The 16,334-nt window shown below is 53.9% G+C and overlaps 1 protein-coding gene across 3 annotated transcripts in view; it reads right to left on the bottom strand.

Moving 5' to 3' along the window:
- Positions 1-354: 354 nt before the first annotated feature.
- Positions 355-16,334, bottom strand: part of LOC140193758 (sodium/potassium-transporting ATPase subunit alpha-2) — a 56,142-nt gene continuing 40,162 nt past the window's right edge. For all 3 annotated transcript variants that reach the window (XM_072250927.1, XM_072250924.1, XM_072250926.1), the window contains 5 exons: positions 11,153-11,298; positions 10,904-11,034; positions 7,832-7,933; positions 2,283-2,374; positions 355-698 (listed from right to left, as the gene is read on the bottom strand). In XM_072250927.1, coding sequence (XP_072107028.1) covers positions 670-698; positions 2,283-2,374; positions 7,832-7,933; positions 10,904-11,034; positions 11,153-11,298 — 500 coding nt within the window. In that variant the 3' untranslated portion in view covers positions 355-669. The remainder of the gene's footprint in view (positions 699-2,282; positions 2,375-7,831; positions 7,934-10,903; positions 11,035-11,152; positions 11,299-16,334) is intronic.

The following is a 16,334-nucleotide window of genomic DNA, read 5'->3' as shown; positions in this document are numbered from 1 at the left end:
ACCTGGATTTTATTATGTTTATTTGTTTTGTGAGTGTCTGGCTGAAGAGGAATGTGGAGGTTGTTAATGATTTATATACTTTGATTATAAATGTACCTTGAAGTTGAGGAGGTGTCAGCTGGTATTGACCATTCTCTGCTCTCCCCATGAACCAATGCAGTAACCAGTTCCCATGTTCCCCCACCAAGGCTGACAGAGGGAGGCAATTAAGAAATGCAGAACAGGCCATTCAGCCCATCAATGCTACTATGTGGGAACAGCAGGAAGTGACATCTCCCATTCAGAGGAGGCTGCCTGCCCAAACTGTGCATCTTCCATGGGAGCCAGACCAACAGAATTTGACTCTCAGAGATCTGGCAGTCAACAAAAAGAGTTTATTTCCATGGTGGTGGTGGTGGTGGGGGGGGTTCAGAAAGGAGTTTGCTGTCACCATGCAGACTTCTGGAGCTTGAGGAACAGTCTGGGGGAGCGGACGGACTGCCTTAGAGGGTCAGGAAGGAGGGAGCTCAGGAGAAGGTTCAAGAAACAGAGAGGTGATAGGGGAAAGGGGAAGGGGGAAGAGGGAAGGGAGAGGCAGCAGAGAAGGTACAGCAGGGGGGATGAGAGGAGGATGGTCATCACTTGTTTGCTGTTCTCTGACGGCAGGGGAGGACTGCCGGCAGGAGGCTCTCAGTAGTATGTCTCACGTTCCACCCAGCCTAGAAGAGAGGTTTTGGGGGCAGGGGGTGGAGAGAGAAAGAAAATCAGTCCAAAAAATTCACACCTCGGTGGCAACACCGAACACCCTACACTGAGTGCGACGTGACGCAGCGCGCTCCCACCCTACACTGAGTGCGACGTGACGCAGCGCGCTCCCACCCTCCACCGAGTGCGCGACGTGACGCAGCGCGCTCCCACCCTCCACCGAGTGCGACGTGACGCAGCGCGCTCCCACCCTCCACCGAGTGCGCGACGTGACGCAGCGCGCTCCCACCCGACACCGAGTGCGCGACGTGACGCAGCGCGCTCCCACCCTCCACCGAGTGCGCGACGTGACGCAGCGCGCTCCCACCCTCCACCGAGTGCGCGACGTGACGCAGCGCGCTCCCACCCTCCACCGAGTGCGACGTGACGCAGCGCGCTCCCACCCGACACCGAGTGCGCGACGTGACGCAGCGCGCTCCCACCCTCCACCGAGTGCGCGACGTGACGCAGCGCGCTCCCACCCTCCACCGAGTGCGACGTGACGCAGCGCGCTCCCACCCGACACCGAGTGCGCGACGTGACGCAGCGCGCTCCCACCCTCCACCGAGTGCGCGACGTGACGCAGCGCGTTCCCACCCTCCACCGAGTGCGACGTGACACAGCGCGGTCCCACCCGACACCGAGTGCGACGTGACACAGCGCGGTCCCACCCTCCACTGAGTGCGACGTGACGCAGCGCGCTCCCACCCTCCACCGAGTGCGCGACGTGACGCAGCGCGCTCCCACCCTCCACCGAGTGCGACGTGACGCAGCGTGCTCCCACCCGACACCGAGTGCGCGACGTGACGCAGCGCGCTCCCACCCTCCACCGAGTGCGCGACGTGACGCAGCGCGCTCCCACCCTCCACCGAGTGCGCGACGTGACGCAGCGCACTCCCACCCTCCACCGAGTGCGACGTGACGCAGCGTGCTCCCACCCGACACCGAGTGCAACGTGACACAACGCTGTCCCATTCATAAGACAATAAGACAGAGGAGAAGAATCAGTCTTTTGGCCCATCGTGTCTGCTCTGCCATTCCATCATGACTGATTTATTATCCCTGTTAATGCCATTTTTCTGCCTTCTCCCTGTAACCTTTGACACCCAGACTAATCAAGAATCTATCAGCCTGCACTTTCATTACACCGAATGACAGCCTCCACAACCGTTTGTGGCAATAAATTCCATGGATTCACCACCTGTTGGCTAAAGCAATTCCTCCTCAACCCCTGATCCCACCCCGTTGGCCTCCAGGTCGATATTTGCCCACCCACCCCTTCCATTGGGGTGAGGGGTGCTGTTGGGGGCAGAGAATTTCTAAAGTAAGTACGTACAGCACAGCATTGTGGGCCAAAGGGTCTGTATTGTGTTGTAGGTTTTCTATGTTTCTAAATTCCCTCACAATTGTGGACAGTTTGACATCCATAACACTGTGTCAGACACCCTCCACCAGGCCGTGCTCTCAGCACAGACTCCCGCACTCCCACCCCCACCCCCAACACTCATTCCCCCGCATCACGGGAGCAGTCGCAGATCGTTCTGGAAGGAGTGACTCACCGCCAGGGTGTCGGCGCAGAATGAACTTCCGGACCTCATCGTAGATGAAGATGAGGAGGCTGTAGGGAAAGGCACAGAACCACCAAGGAAGCCTAGTGGGAGACAGCGAGGGGGTGGGAGGGAGAGAGGTGGGGAGAAAGAGAGGGTGGGGAGAGGGGCAGGCAGCAAGGGAGAGAGAGGGTGGGGAGAGAGGATGGGGGGACAGAGGGAGGGGGCAAGAGAGGGTGAGGGGGAAGAGAGAGTGGGGAGGAGAGGCAGAAGAGAGGGAGAGGGACAGGAAGGGGGAGAGAGATCGGGGAGGGGGACAGAGAGGTCAGACGGTGGAGAGGATGGAGAGGAGGAGGGTGAGGGCAAGGGGGACGGAATCAGAAAAATAAATTTCAAGTTCCTGGACATCAACATCTCGGAGAATTTATTTTGGCCCCAACACACGCTGGTGGCTCTACTTCATTGGAAATTTGATATGTCACCAAGACTCCAGCAACATCTCCAAACATCACCGGTGGCATCACCATGTGATTTGGACACGATAGGAAGAAGTGTCAGAGGTTTATGGACTTAGCCAGCTCTATCATGGGTCCATCCTCTCCACCATCAAGGACATAAGAGTAGAATTAAGCCATTTGGCCCATCAAGTCTGCTCGGCCTTTCCAACATGGCTGATTTATTATCCCTCTCAACTCCATTCCCTGCCTTCCCCCCATAACCTTCAACACACTGACTAACGCCGACAACAACCTGGCCCTTAACACCCAGAAGACCAAGGAGATCATTGTGGACTTCAGGCATGCTAGGAGCCACACTCACCTCCCCATCTACATCAACGGAGCTGTAGTGGAGCGTGTATCAAGCTTCAAATTCCTTGGTGTCCACATTTCTGAGGACCTCACCTGGTCCCTGAACTCCTCCATCCTGATCAGAAAGGCGCAACAACACCTTTATTTCATGTGGAGCATCAAGAAAGCTCACCTCTGTCCCAGGATACTGACAGACTCTTACTGCATCTCAGTGTGGTACGGCAATTGTCCCGTATCGGACCGCAAAGCACTCTGGCGTGTGGTGAAAACTGCCCAGCGGATTATCGGCACCCAATTGCCCACCATTGAGAACATCTACCATAAACGCTGCCTGGGCAGGGTGAAAAGCATTATCAAGGATGCATCTCACCCTAACCATAGACTTTTTACTCTCCTCCCATCCGGTAGGCACTACAGGAGCCTCCGCTCCCGCACCAGCAGGCGCAGGAAGAGCTTCTTCCCTGAGGCTGTGACCCTGCTGAACCTCACATCACAGCGCTAAGCAGTATTGCACCCATATTGTACTGTCTCAGTACTTTTATATTTGTGTGCTGTAGCACTTACTTTTTATTCACAGTTATTTTGTAAATAACACTATTCTTTGCATTTCTGGTCAAATGCTAACTGCATTTCATTGGCTTTGTATCTGTACTCGGCACAATGACAATAAAGTTGAATCTAATCTAATCTAATCTAATCTAATCAAAAACCTATGAATCTCTGCTTTAAATATACCCAATGTCTCGGCCTTCACAGTCATCTGTGACAATCATTTCCACAGATTCAGCACCCTTTGACGAAAGAACTTCCTCCTCATTTCTGTTCTAAATGGGTGTCCCTTTATTCTGAGGCTGTTCTCTCCCACTATAGGAAACACCCTCTCCACATCCATTCTTTCTAGGCCTTTCAGTAGCTGGTAGGTTTCAACGAGATCCCCCCCTTCATTCTTCTAAACTCCAGTGAGAACAGGCCCAGAGCCATCAAACACTCCTCAGAAAGTTAACCCTTTAATTTCTATTCCAATCACTCCCCATCTTTGTATAACCTCCCTGACACCCCTCCCGATGTCATCCTTCAGATAATCTCAGTGCCAACAAAGCCGGTCACACTTGCCCTCCAAACCTTTCCTGTCTATGTCCCCATCCCAGTGTCCTTTCAATGTTATCACTTCTATCTCTGCCAAGCCTTGTAACACCCTGCACTGTCCTGAATCTGTCCCTCCACTCTCCCTAGCTTTGTAGAGCACACAGTACTCCAGGACCCTCAGCTGACCAGTTAACCTACTCCAACATCAATTTAACCCTTCCCTACAATGAACCCTCCATTTTTCTTTCAGTCATGTGCCTATGTTAGAGTCTCTGAAATGTCCCTGCCACCACATCTTCCACTGTGTCAACCACTGCGCCTACCACTGTGTCAATAGTTAATAGTCCACACTATTTTCCTTTTACCAAAATGTATTATCATACATTTCCCAGCACTGTATTCCATCTGCCACTTGTTTCCCCGTTCTTCCAATTTGTCCAAGTCCTGCTGCAATCACACTGCTTCCTCAGCACTACCTACCCCTCCATCTATCTTTATATCATCAGCAAACTTTGCCACAAAGCCATTAATTCCATTATCCAAATCATTGACAAAAAATGTGAAAAGTAGCGGTCCCAATATTGACCCCTGAGGAACACCAGCAGCCAACTGGAAAAGGCCCCTTTATTTCCCACTCACTGCCTCCTGCCTGTCAGCCATTCCTCTATCCATGCCAATATCTTTCCTGTAACACCATAGGATTTTATCTTGTTAAGCAGCCTCATGTTGGCTCCTGCTCAAATTTCTTCTGAAAATCCAAATAAATGACATCCATTTCCTCTCCTTTGTCCACACTGCTTGTTACTTCCTTGAAGAACTCTAACAGATTTGTCAGGCTAGATTTCCCTTGACAGAAACCATGCTGACTTTGATTTATTTTATCATTAGTCTCCAAGTAACCTGAAACCTCATCCTTAATAATAGATTCCAACACTTTCCCAACCACTGAGGTTAGACTAACTGGCCCAAAATTTCCTTTCTTTTGCCTTCCTCCTTTCTTAAAGACTGCAGTGACATTTGCAATCTTCCTGTGCTCCAGGACCATGTCAGGGTCAAGTAATTCTTCAAAGATCATGACCAATGCATCTGTTATCTCTTCAGCATTCTCTCTCAGGATCCTGGGATGTGGTCTATCTGGTCCAGATGACTTATCCACATTAAGACAGTTGAGTTTGCCCAGCACTTCTTCCTTTGTAATAGCAATGGCATTCACTCCTGCTCCCTGACACTCACAGACCTTTGTCACACTGCTAGTGCCTTCCACAGTGAAGACAGGTGCAAAGTACCCATTACGTTCATTTGCCATTTCTATGTCCCTCATTACTACCTCACCAGCATCATTTTCCAGTGATCCAATATGAATTCTCACCTCCCTTTTACTCCTTATATGACTGAGAAAACCTTTGGTATCCTGCTTTATATTATCGGCTCGTCTGCCCTCATATTTCATCTTCTCCTTTCTTATAGGCTTTTTAGTTGCCTTTTGTTGGATTTTAAAATCTTCCAAATCATGCAACATCCCACTCACTTTTGCTACCTTACATGCCTTTCTCTTGGCTTTTATGCAGTTATTAACTTCCCTTGGCACATGGCCAAGTGGTTAAGGAGTTCGTCTAGTGATTTGAAGGTCGCTCGTTCGAACCTTGGCTGAGGCAGCGTGTGTGTCCTTGAGCAAGGCACTTAACCACACATTGCTTTGCGACAACACTGGTGCCAAGCTGTATGGGTCCTAATGCCCTTCCCTTGGACAACATCGGTGGTGTGGAGAGGGGTGACTTGCAGCATGGGCAACTGCTGGTCTTCCATACAACCTTGCCCAGGCCTGCGCCCTGGAAACTTTCCAAGGCACAAATCCATGGTCTCATGAGACTAATGGATGCCTATATATAACTTCCTTTGTCAGCCATGGTTTCCTACCCCTGCCATTTGAGAAAGTCTTCCTCTGTGGGTCATATCTATACTGCGCCTTGTGAACTATTCCCAGAAACTTCAGCCATCTCTGCTCTGCCATCATCCCCACCAGTATCCTCCTCCAATCCACCTGGGCAAGCTCCTCTCTGAGGCCTCTGTAATTCCCTTTATTCCATTGCGATACTGATACATGTGACTCATGCTTATCCCTCTCAAATTACAGTATGAATTCAATCATAATATGATCACAGCCTCCTAAGGGTTCCTTTATCTTAAGCTCCCAAATAAGATCTGGGTTATTACACGACACACAGTCTAAGATAAGCTTTCCCCAAGTAGGCTGAAGCACAAGCTGCTCTAAAAAGCTATTTCATAGGAATTCAACAAAGTCTCTCTCTTACGATCCGACACCAACCTGATTTTCTCAATACCCTTGCATATTGAAGTCCCCCATTACAATTGTGCCACTACCCTTATTACATGCCTGTTCCAGCTCCCTTTGCAACCTTAACCCCACATCTTGGCTACTATTTGGAGGCCTGTATACAATTCCCATAATGTTTTTTCGCCCTTGCAGTTTCTAACTCCACCCACAAAGGTTCAGCATTCTCTGACCCGATGTCTCCTCTTTCTGAAGATGTACTTCCATCTCTTACCAACAGAGCCACACCACTGCCTATGCCTTCCTGCCTGTCCTTTCAATACAAAGTATATCCTTTGGAGTTAAGCTCCAAAATATGGCCTTCTTTCAGTCATGATTCAGTACCTCTTACATCTCCCCCTACCCCCACCCCCATGTTTCTGGCTATCTAAACTCCTTTGTAGCCCCTTCCAAAATCCCTGCACCCTATCCAATTCTGATAGCCCCACCCTCCTTATCTCTACACCCTACACCCTCCTTATCTCTGTAACCCATAAGACCATAACATATAGGAGCAGAATTAGGCCATCTGGCCCTTCGAGTCTGCTTCGCCATTCAATCATGGCTAATCCTTTTTTCTATCTCCTCCTCAACCCCAGTTCCCGACTTTCTCCCTATAGCCTTTGACGCCATGTCCAATCACGAACCTATCAATCTCTGCCTTAAATACACCCGACCTGGCCTCCACAGTTGCACTTTTTGGCTAAAGAAATTTCTCCACATCTCTGTTTTGAAATGGCACCCCTCTATTCTGAAGTTGGCCCTCTCCCTCCATGGGAAACATCTTCTCTGCATCTACTCTGTCTAGGCCTTTCAACATTCAAAAGGTTTCAATGAGATCTTTCCTCATCCTTTTAAATTCCAGCAAGTACAGACCCAGAGCCATCAAACATTCCTTGTAAGATAACCCTTTCATTCCTGGAATCATCCTAGTGAACCTCCTCTGGACCCTCTCCAATGCCAGCACATCTTTTCTAAGATGAGGGGCCCAAAACTATTCACAATACTCAAGGTGAGGCCTCACCAGTGCCTTATAAAACCTCAGCATCACATCCTTGCTCTTGTATTCTAGACCTCTTGAAATGAATGCTAACATAACATTTGCCTTCCTTACCACCAACTCAACCAGCAAGTTAACCTTCAGGGTGTTCTGCACAAGGACTCCCAAGTCCCACTGCATCTTAGATTCCTGGATTTTCTCCTCGTTTAGAAAATAGTCTGCACATTTATTTCTACTACCGAAGTGCATGACCAACTTTCTCCACCCCTTCCGACCCTGTGACCTCTCTCCTCCCTGCACTACCCTCCCACGTGGAGCTGGACAGGTTGCTTACTTCAGAGGGTACATGCGGAGGGCGACATCCATTCCTGGGCAGTAGGAGAGGAAAGCAGCCAGCGCGGTCTCCTCGAAGAGGCCAAAGATCAGGATCTTGTTTCTGAACAAGGGTAGGGTAGGCTGACCGTGAGACATGGAGAAAATACTTTTCCTTCCCCCAACTACTCCCTCGCCCTCCTGCTCCCCTCCCTGCCTTTCTTGGATCACATCCCTCCCCTCATCTCTCTACTCCTCCTCACCTCTACTTGCCACTCCTCAGCCTCAATCCCCTCCCTCCTTCCTTCCTCTGACACACTTACTCCCTCCCCCAGCCACTCTGCTCTTTCACTCTCCTTCCCATTTATGCTCTGCCCCCAACATGGTGATGTAAGGATTAGCCTAACACTGGTACAGCACCTGCGACCCCGGTTCAATTCCTGCCACTGTCAGTACGTTCTCCCCGTCACCACGTGGGTTTCCTCAGGACGCTGTGGTTCCCACCCACTGACAGGTTAGGGTGAGTAAACTGTGGGTGTGTTAGGTTGGTGCCGGAAGTGTGCTGAGAGCTGTGGGCTGCCACCAGTATTTACTTACTTGGAGAGATGCACGGAACAGCCCTTTCTGGCAAACCGAGCCTCACTGCCCAGCAACACAGCTATCGAACCCAACTCTCAGCACAGGACAATTTACCATTAAACTACCAACCCGAAGGGGACGGAGAGACCGGAGGGGAGGGAGAGACCAGAGGGGAGGAGAGACCGGAGGGGAGGGAGAGACCAGAGGAGAGGGAGGGACCGGTGGGGAGGGAGAGACCAGAGGGGAGGGAGAGACCGGAGGGGGGACGGAGAGACAGGAGGGGAGGGAGAGACAGGAGGGGAGGGAGAGACTGGTGGGGAGGGAGAGACCAGAGGGGAGGGAGAGACCGGTGGGGAGGGAGAGACCAGAGGGGAGGGAGAGACTGGTGGGGAGGGAGAGACCGGAGAGGACGGAGAGCCGGAGGGGAGGAGAGACAGAGGGGAGGGAGAGACCGGAGTGGAGGGAGGACCAGGAGGGGAGGGAGAGACCAGAGGGTAGGGAGAGACCGGAGGGTCGGAGAGACCAGAGTGGAGGGAGAACCCGGAGGGGACCGAGTTCCCGGAGGGGAGGGAAAGACCGGAGGGGACGGAGAGACCGGAAGGGAGGGAGGTCCCAGAGGGGAGGGAGGACCTGGAGGGGAAGGAGAGACCGGAGGGGAGGGAGGACCTGGAGGGGAGGGAGAGACCAGAGGGTAGGGAGAGACCGGAGGGGAGGGAGGTCCCAGAGGGGAGGGAGAGACTGGCGGGGAGGGAGGGACTGGAGGGGAGGGAGAACCTGGAGGGGAGGGAGAGACTGGAGGGGACGGTGGGACAGGAGGGGAGGGAGAGACCAGAGAGAATGGAGAGACCGAAGGGGAGGGAGAGACAGGAGGGGATGGAGAAATCGGAGGGGACCGAGTTCCCGGAGGGGAGGGTAAGACCGGAGGGGACGGAGAGACTGGAGGGGAGGGAGGACCTGGAGGGGAAGGAGAGACCGGAGGGTAGGGAGAGATCGGAGGGTAGGGAGAGACCGGAGGGGAGGGAGAGACTGGAAGGGAGGGAGGGACTGGAGGCCACAGAGGGACCAGAGTGGAGGGAGAACCCGGAGGGGAGGGAGAGACAGATGGGGAGGGAGGGACCGGAGGGGAAGGAGAGATCGGAGGGGACAGAGAGACCGGAGGGGACGGAGAGACCGGAGGGTCGGAGAGACTGGAGTGGAGGGAGAACCCGGAGGGGACGGAGAGACCAGAGCGGAGGGAGAACCCAGAGGGGACCGAGTTACCGGAGGAGAGGGAAAGACCGGAGGGGAGGGAGAGACAAGAGGGGATGGAGAGACAGGAGGGGACAGAGAGACAGGAGGGGAGGGAGAGACCGGAGGGGACGGAGGGACCAGAGTGGAGGGAGAACCCGGAGGGGAGGGAGAGACAGGAAGGGAGGGAGGGACTGGAGGGGAGGGAGAGAGCGGAGGGGTGGGAGAGACCGGAGGGGACGGAGGGACCAGAGTGGAGAGAGAACCCAGAGGGGAGGGAGAGACAGGAAGGGAGGGAGGGACTGGAGGGGAGGGAGAGAGCGGAGGGGTGGGAGAGACCGGAGGGGACGGAGGGACCAGAGTGGAGAGAGAACCCGGAGGGGAGGGAGAGACAGGAAGGGAGGGAGGGACTGGAGGGGAGGGAGAGAGCGGAGGGGTGGGAGAGACCGGAGGGGACGGAAGGACAGGAGGGGAGGGAGAGACAGGAGGGGTCGGAGAGACTGGAGGGGAGGGAGAGATCGAAGGGGAGGGAAAGACCGGAGGGGACGGAGAGACCGGAGGGGACGGAGGGACAGGAGGGGAGGGAGAATCTGGAGGAGAGGGAGAGCCTGGAGGGGGGGGAGAGACCAGAGGAGACGGAGAACCCGGAGGGGAGGGAGAACCTGGTGGGAAGGGAGAGACCGGAGGGGAGTGAGAGACCGCAGGGGAGGAGAGACTGGAGGGGAGGGAGGGACCGGAGGGGAGGAGAGACTGGAGGGGAGGGAGAGACCGGAGGGGAGGGTGAGACCGGAGAAGGGGGAGTGGCGGGAGGGGAGGGAGGGACCGGAGGGGATGGAGAAATCGGAGTGGACGGAGAACCCGGAGAGACCGGAAGAAACCCAGATGCACATGGGAAGGAACTTACAAGCTATGTTACAGAGAATGCTGGAATTGAACTCTGAATTTTGACACTCCAAGCTGTAAGAATGTTGCACCACCCCCTACGCTACCATCACATCCTGTCAATGTTTCAATAGACACAGAATAATTCAAGGAAATCATTACCCCTCATGTTACCTCTGTGTCCATTCTGGTCCCGCCACTCAGAGGCTCCCTCCCTCGTGCCCACTGCTACCCACGTTGCCACTCCGTCTCCCTCCCTCGTGCCCACTGCTACCCACGTTGCCACTCGGTCTCCCTCCCTCGTGCTCACTGCTACCCATGTTGCCACTCGGTCTCCCTCCCTCATGCCCACTGCTACCCATGTTGCCACTCGGTCTCCCTCCCTCGTGCTCACACTGGCACTCACTTCATGCCCTGCTGGAAGATGGAATTCCTCCGTGTTTTGCAAATGAGCAGGTCGGCCCACTGCACAACCACGATGCTGGTAAAGAACGCCGTGTGGCAGGTGAACTCCACGATCTTGCGCTGCTCGTACGTCTGCGGAGGAAATGGGGAACAACAGTGAGGTGCGTCAACAGACAAGGGGTCCCGTGGTCCCAGCCTCGCTCCCTCGCTCCCTCTTTCCCTTGCCCCTCCACGCTTAGTGAAGCCTCACCCACTCCTGCCCATAACTATCCTCCAGGTCGTTGCGAGTCCGGTCGTCCCAGTCCAGCCGCAGATTGAGGAGGTGCGAAGGCAGGAAGCCGTTCTCAGCCAGGATCACAAAGTAGGTGAAGAAGCCGCCCAATGCCTGGATCATCCCTGTTGGCGAGGAGAGGGGGGGAGAGGGAGAGGGTGAGAGGCAAGGGTGAGAGACAGAGAGTGGCGGGGGAGAGAGAGAGGCAGGGGTGAGAGAGAGAGAGAGACGGGGTGAGAGAGAGAGACAAGGAGAGAGAGAGAGACGGGGTGAGAGAGAGAGACGGGGAGAGAGAGAGATGGGGAGAGAGATAGACAGGGGTAAGAAAGAGAGATGGGGGTGAGAGAGAGGCAGGGGGAGAGAGAGACAGGGGTGCAAGAGAGGTGGGCAGAGAGAGACAGGAGTGAAAGAGAGACAGGGAGAGAGAGAGGTGGGGGTGAGAGACAGACAGGGGAGAGAGAGAGATGGGGGAGAAAGAGAGGTGGGGAGAGAGAGAGAAAGAGAGAGATGGGAGTGAGAGAGAGGAGTGAGAGAGAGACGGGGTGAGAGAGAGGTGGGGGAGAGAGATAGAAAGAGAGAAAGATGGGGTGAGAGAGAGACAGGTGAGAGAGAGGCGGGGTGAGAGAGAGGCGGGGTGAGAGAGAGAGGTGGGGGGTGACAGAGAGAGAGGTGGGGGTGAGAGAGAGAGAGGTTGGGGTGAGAGAAAGAGGTGAGATAGAGAGAGAGGCGGGGTAAGAGAGAGAGAGACAGGGTGAGAGAGGCGGGGAGAGAGAGAGGCAGGGGTAAGAGAGAGAGAGACATGGTGAGAGAGAGGTGGGGAGAGAGAGAAACAGGGGAAAGAGAGGTGGGGAGAGAGAGATGGGGGTGAGAAAGGTGGGGAAGAGAGATAGAGAGAGAGATGGGGTGAGAGAGACAGACAGGGGTGAGAGAGGTGGGGGAGAGAGATGGGGGTGAGAAAGGTGGGGGAGAGAGATAGAGAGAGAGAGAGACGAGTGTGAGAGAGAGACGGGTGTGAGTGAGAGAGAGAGAATGGGGGTGAGAGAGAAGTGGGGAGGGGTAGGGGAGAGTGATAGAAAGAGAGAAAGATGGCGGTGAGAGAGAGATGGGGTGAGAGAGAGAGGTGGGGGTGAGAGAGAGAGAGGTGGGGTGAGAGCGAGAGTGAGAGAGAGGTGGGTTGAGAGGGAGAGGTGGGGGTGAGAGAGAGAGGTGGGGATGAGAGAGAGAGGGGTGGGGTGAGAGGGAGAGTGAGAGAGAGGTGGGAGTGAGAGAGATGGGGTGAGAGAGATGGGGGTGAGAAAGGCAGGGGTGAGAGAGAGACAGGGAGAAAGAGAAATGGGGGTGAGAGGCAGGAGAAAGAGTTGGGGAGAGAAAGATTGTGGAGAGAGATAGGGAGAGAGAGAGATGGGGAGAGAGAGAGATGGGGAGAGAGAGATGGGTGGAGAGAGATGGGAGAGAGAGATGGGGAGAGAGAGAGATGGAGAGAGAGATGGTGGAGAGAGATGGTGGAGAGAGAGATGGGGAGAGAGAGATAGTGGAGAGAGATGGGGAGAGAGAGATGGTGGAGAGAGATGGAGAGAGAGAGATGGAGAGAGAGAGAGATGGGTGGAGAGAGATGGGGAGAGAGAGATGGGGTGGAGAGAGGTGGAGAGAGCGAGAGATGGGTGGAGAGATGGAGAGAGAGAGATGGGTGGAGAGAGATGGGGAGAGAGAGATGGGTGGAGAGAGATGGGGAGAGAGAGAGATGGGGAGAGAGAGATGGGTGGAGAGAGAGAGATGAGGAGAGAGAGATGGGTGGAGAGAGATGGGGAGAGAGAGAGAGATGGGGAGAGAGACGGGGGTGATTCCTAATTGTAATTTATAGTAATTTTTTTCACATATTTCACTATATTGCTTGTGATTTCATGCCAGATGACAGTGATAATAAACCTGACTCTGATTTGATTTAGAGATACAGCCAGGAGATGGAGGCGGAGTTAAGATGGCCTTTGCTTGCATCTTCGGATACAGCTCTATTTCCATCTTTAATATCTCTATTTTCCCCTTTCAGGGTTCTTTTGACCTGGAGTTACACGCAGGCTTTGGTTCTTTGCGGGAATGGGATCCATTCTCGGGGTTCCACGACTGGCTGCTATTCGACATGCCAAGGGTTTGGCCTGAGAACCTCGATCGTGTTCGGAAGCCTAAGATCTCGGGGCTCTGGAGACGGGCGGATCGAGGGTCAGAGTCATGGCAGAAGACTTGTGTGTCGTCAGGGAGGCCGGAAAATCTTTCACTCAGGGCTCGAAGACCCGAGGTCTTTGCGATCTTCAGACACAGAGCTCGGAAAAAGTGACAAAATGGATTTTTAAGATCGTAAACCAGCTGGTCATTGTTATGTCTCCTACTTGCTGTGAAAATGGGGGACACCTCCTTCTCCCTTGCCAGGGAGAGAGAGAACCTGTGAGTTGTCGAATTCAGATGAAACGCGTAGCCTTTGGGGTAACTTTGGTCTATTGCTTAGCACATGGTTGGGCTCGGTGACTGTGTCGATGCGTGTTTATTTTTGCTGGTGGGGACTTTGGGGTTCTCATGTTTAACTGTCATTCATTCTTTGGGGCACTTCTCTGCTTTTGTAGATGTTTTGCGAAGTAAAAGCATTTCAGGATGAATATTGTATACATTTCTCTAATATTAAACTTGGCCTTTGGACCTTTGAACCTTTGGAACGGCTCTTCCGGCCCAACAAACCCACAACCCACCGACCAGCCACAGGGCAACTTACAATGAGCAATTAACCAAGCAGCTGGTACATCTTTGAGTTGTGGGAGCAGACCAGAACTCCCAGAGGAAGCCTATCTGCACAATGGGAGAAGGTACAAACTTTCCGAGGAAGCCGGAATTTAAATCCGAACTCCGATGCCATGAGCTCTAATGGAGCTGTGTTAATCACATTGCTACTCTGGTGTCCTAACCAAGAGTAAATTTTATGTACAGCTGCTGGAAAACAACAAACCACGCCATATGTCAGTGATATTAACTCTGAATCTGATTCTGCATCCCTTTACGCTGAGCACCCCGTCCCTCAGGTTCTCCAACACACTCACCAATCTGTCCGTACACCAAGTCAACACCCGTCCCTCAGGATCTCCAACACACTCACCAATCTGTCCGTACACCAAGTCAACACCCGTCCCTCAGGATCTCCAACACACTCACCAATCTGTCCGTACACCATGTCAACACCCGTCCCTCGGGATCTCCAACACACTCACTGATCTGTCCGTACGCCGTGTCAACACCCCGTCCCTCGGGATCTCCAACACACTCACCGATCTGTCCATACACCATGTCAACACCCCGTCCCTCGGGATCTCCAACACACTCACCGATCTGTCCATACACCATGTCAACACCCCGTCCCTCGGGATCTCCAACACACTCACCGATCTGTCCATACACCATGTCAACACCCCGTCCCTCGGGATCACCAACACACTCACCGATCTGTCCATACACCATGTCAACACCCCGTCCCTCGGGATCTCCAACACTCTCACCGATCTGTCCATACACCATGTCAACACCCCGTCCCTCGGGATCTCCAACACACTCACTGATCTGTCCGTACTCCATATCAACAACCCGTCCCTCGGGTTCTCCAACACACTCACCGATCTGTCCGTACGCCGTGTCAACACCCCGTCCCTCGGGATCTCCAACACACTCACCGATCTGTCCATACACCATGTCAACACCCATCCCTCGGGATCTCCAACACACTCACCGATCTGTCCATACACCATGTCAACACCCCGTCCCTCGGGATCTCCAACACTCTCACCGATCTGTCCATACACCATGTCAACACCCCGTCCCTCGGGATCTCCAACACACTCACCGATCTGTCCATACACCATGTCAACACCCCGTCCCGCGGGATCTCCAACACACTCACCGATCTGTCCATACACCATGTCAACACCTGCCCCTCGGGATTTCCAACACACTCACCGATCTGTCCATACACCATGTCAACACCCCGTCCCTCGGGATCTCCAACACACTCACTGATCTGTCCGTACTCCATATCAACACCCCGTCCCTCAGGTTCTCCAACACACTCACCGATCTGTCCGTACGCCGTGTCAACACCCCATCCCTCAGGTTCTCCAACACACTCACCGACCTGTCCGTATGCCGTGTCAACACCCCGTCCCTCGGGATCTCCAACACACTCACCGATCTGTCCGTACACTATGTCAACACCCCGTCCCTTGGGTTCTCCAACACACTCACCGATCTGTCCATACGCCGTGTCAACACCTGCCCCTCGGGATCTCCAACACACTCACCGATCTGTCCATACACCATGTCAACACCCCGTCCCTCGGGATCTCCAACACTCTCACCGATCTGTCCATACACCATGTCAACACCTCGTCCCTCGGGATCTCCAACACACTCACCGATCTGTCCGTACGCCGTGTCAACACCCCGTCCCTCGGGATCTCCAACACACTCACCGATCTGTCCATACACCATGTCAACACCCATCCCTCGGGATCTCCAACACACTCACCGATCTGTCCATACACCATGTCAACACCCCGTCCCTCGGGATCTCCAACACTCTCACCGATCTGTCCATACACCATGACAACACCCCGTCCCTCGGGATCTCCAACACTCTCACCGATCTGTCCATACACCATGACAACACCCCGTCCCCTCGGGATCTCCAACACACTCACTGATCTGTCCGTACTCCATATCAACACCCCGTCCCTCAGGTTCTCCAACACACTCACCGATCTGTCCGTACGCCGTGTCAACACCCCATCCCTCAGGTTCTCCAACACACTCACCGACCTGTCCGTATGCCGTGTCAACACCCCGTCCCTCGGGATCTCCAACACACTCACCGATCTGTCCGTACACTATGTCAACACCCCGTCCCTTGGGTTCTCCAACACACTCACCGATCTGTCCATACGCCGTGTCAACACCTGCCCCTCGGGATCTCCAACACACTCACCGATCTGTCCATACACCATGTCAACACCCCGTCCCTCGGGATCTCCAACACACTCACCGATCTGTCCATACACCATGTCAACACCTGCCCCTCGGGATCTCCAACACACTCACCGATCTGTCCATACACCATGTCAACACCCCCGTC

The sequence above is a fragment of the Mobula birostris genome, unplaced genomic scaffold, assembly GCF_030028105.1.
Source record: "Mobula birostris isolate sMobBir1 unplaced genomic scaffold, sMobBir1.hap1 scaffold_823, whole genome shotgun sequence".
Lineage (NCBI taxonomy): Eukaryota > Metazoa > Chordata > Chondrichthyes > Myliobatiformes > Myliobatidae > Mobula > Mobula birostris.
The sequence above is the reverse complement of the archived record's forward strand: the minus strand, read 5'-3'. Positions and strand labels throughout refer to the sequence as shown.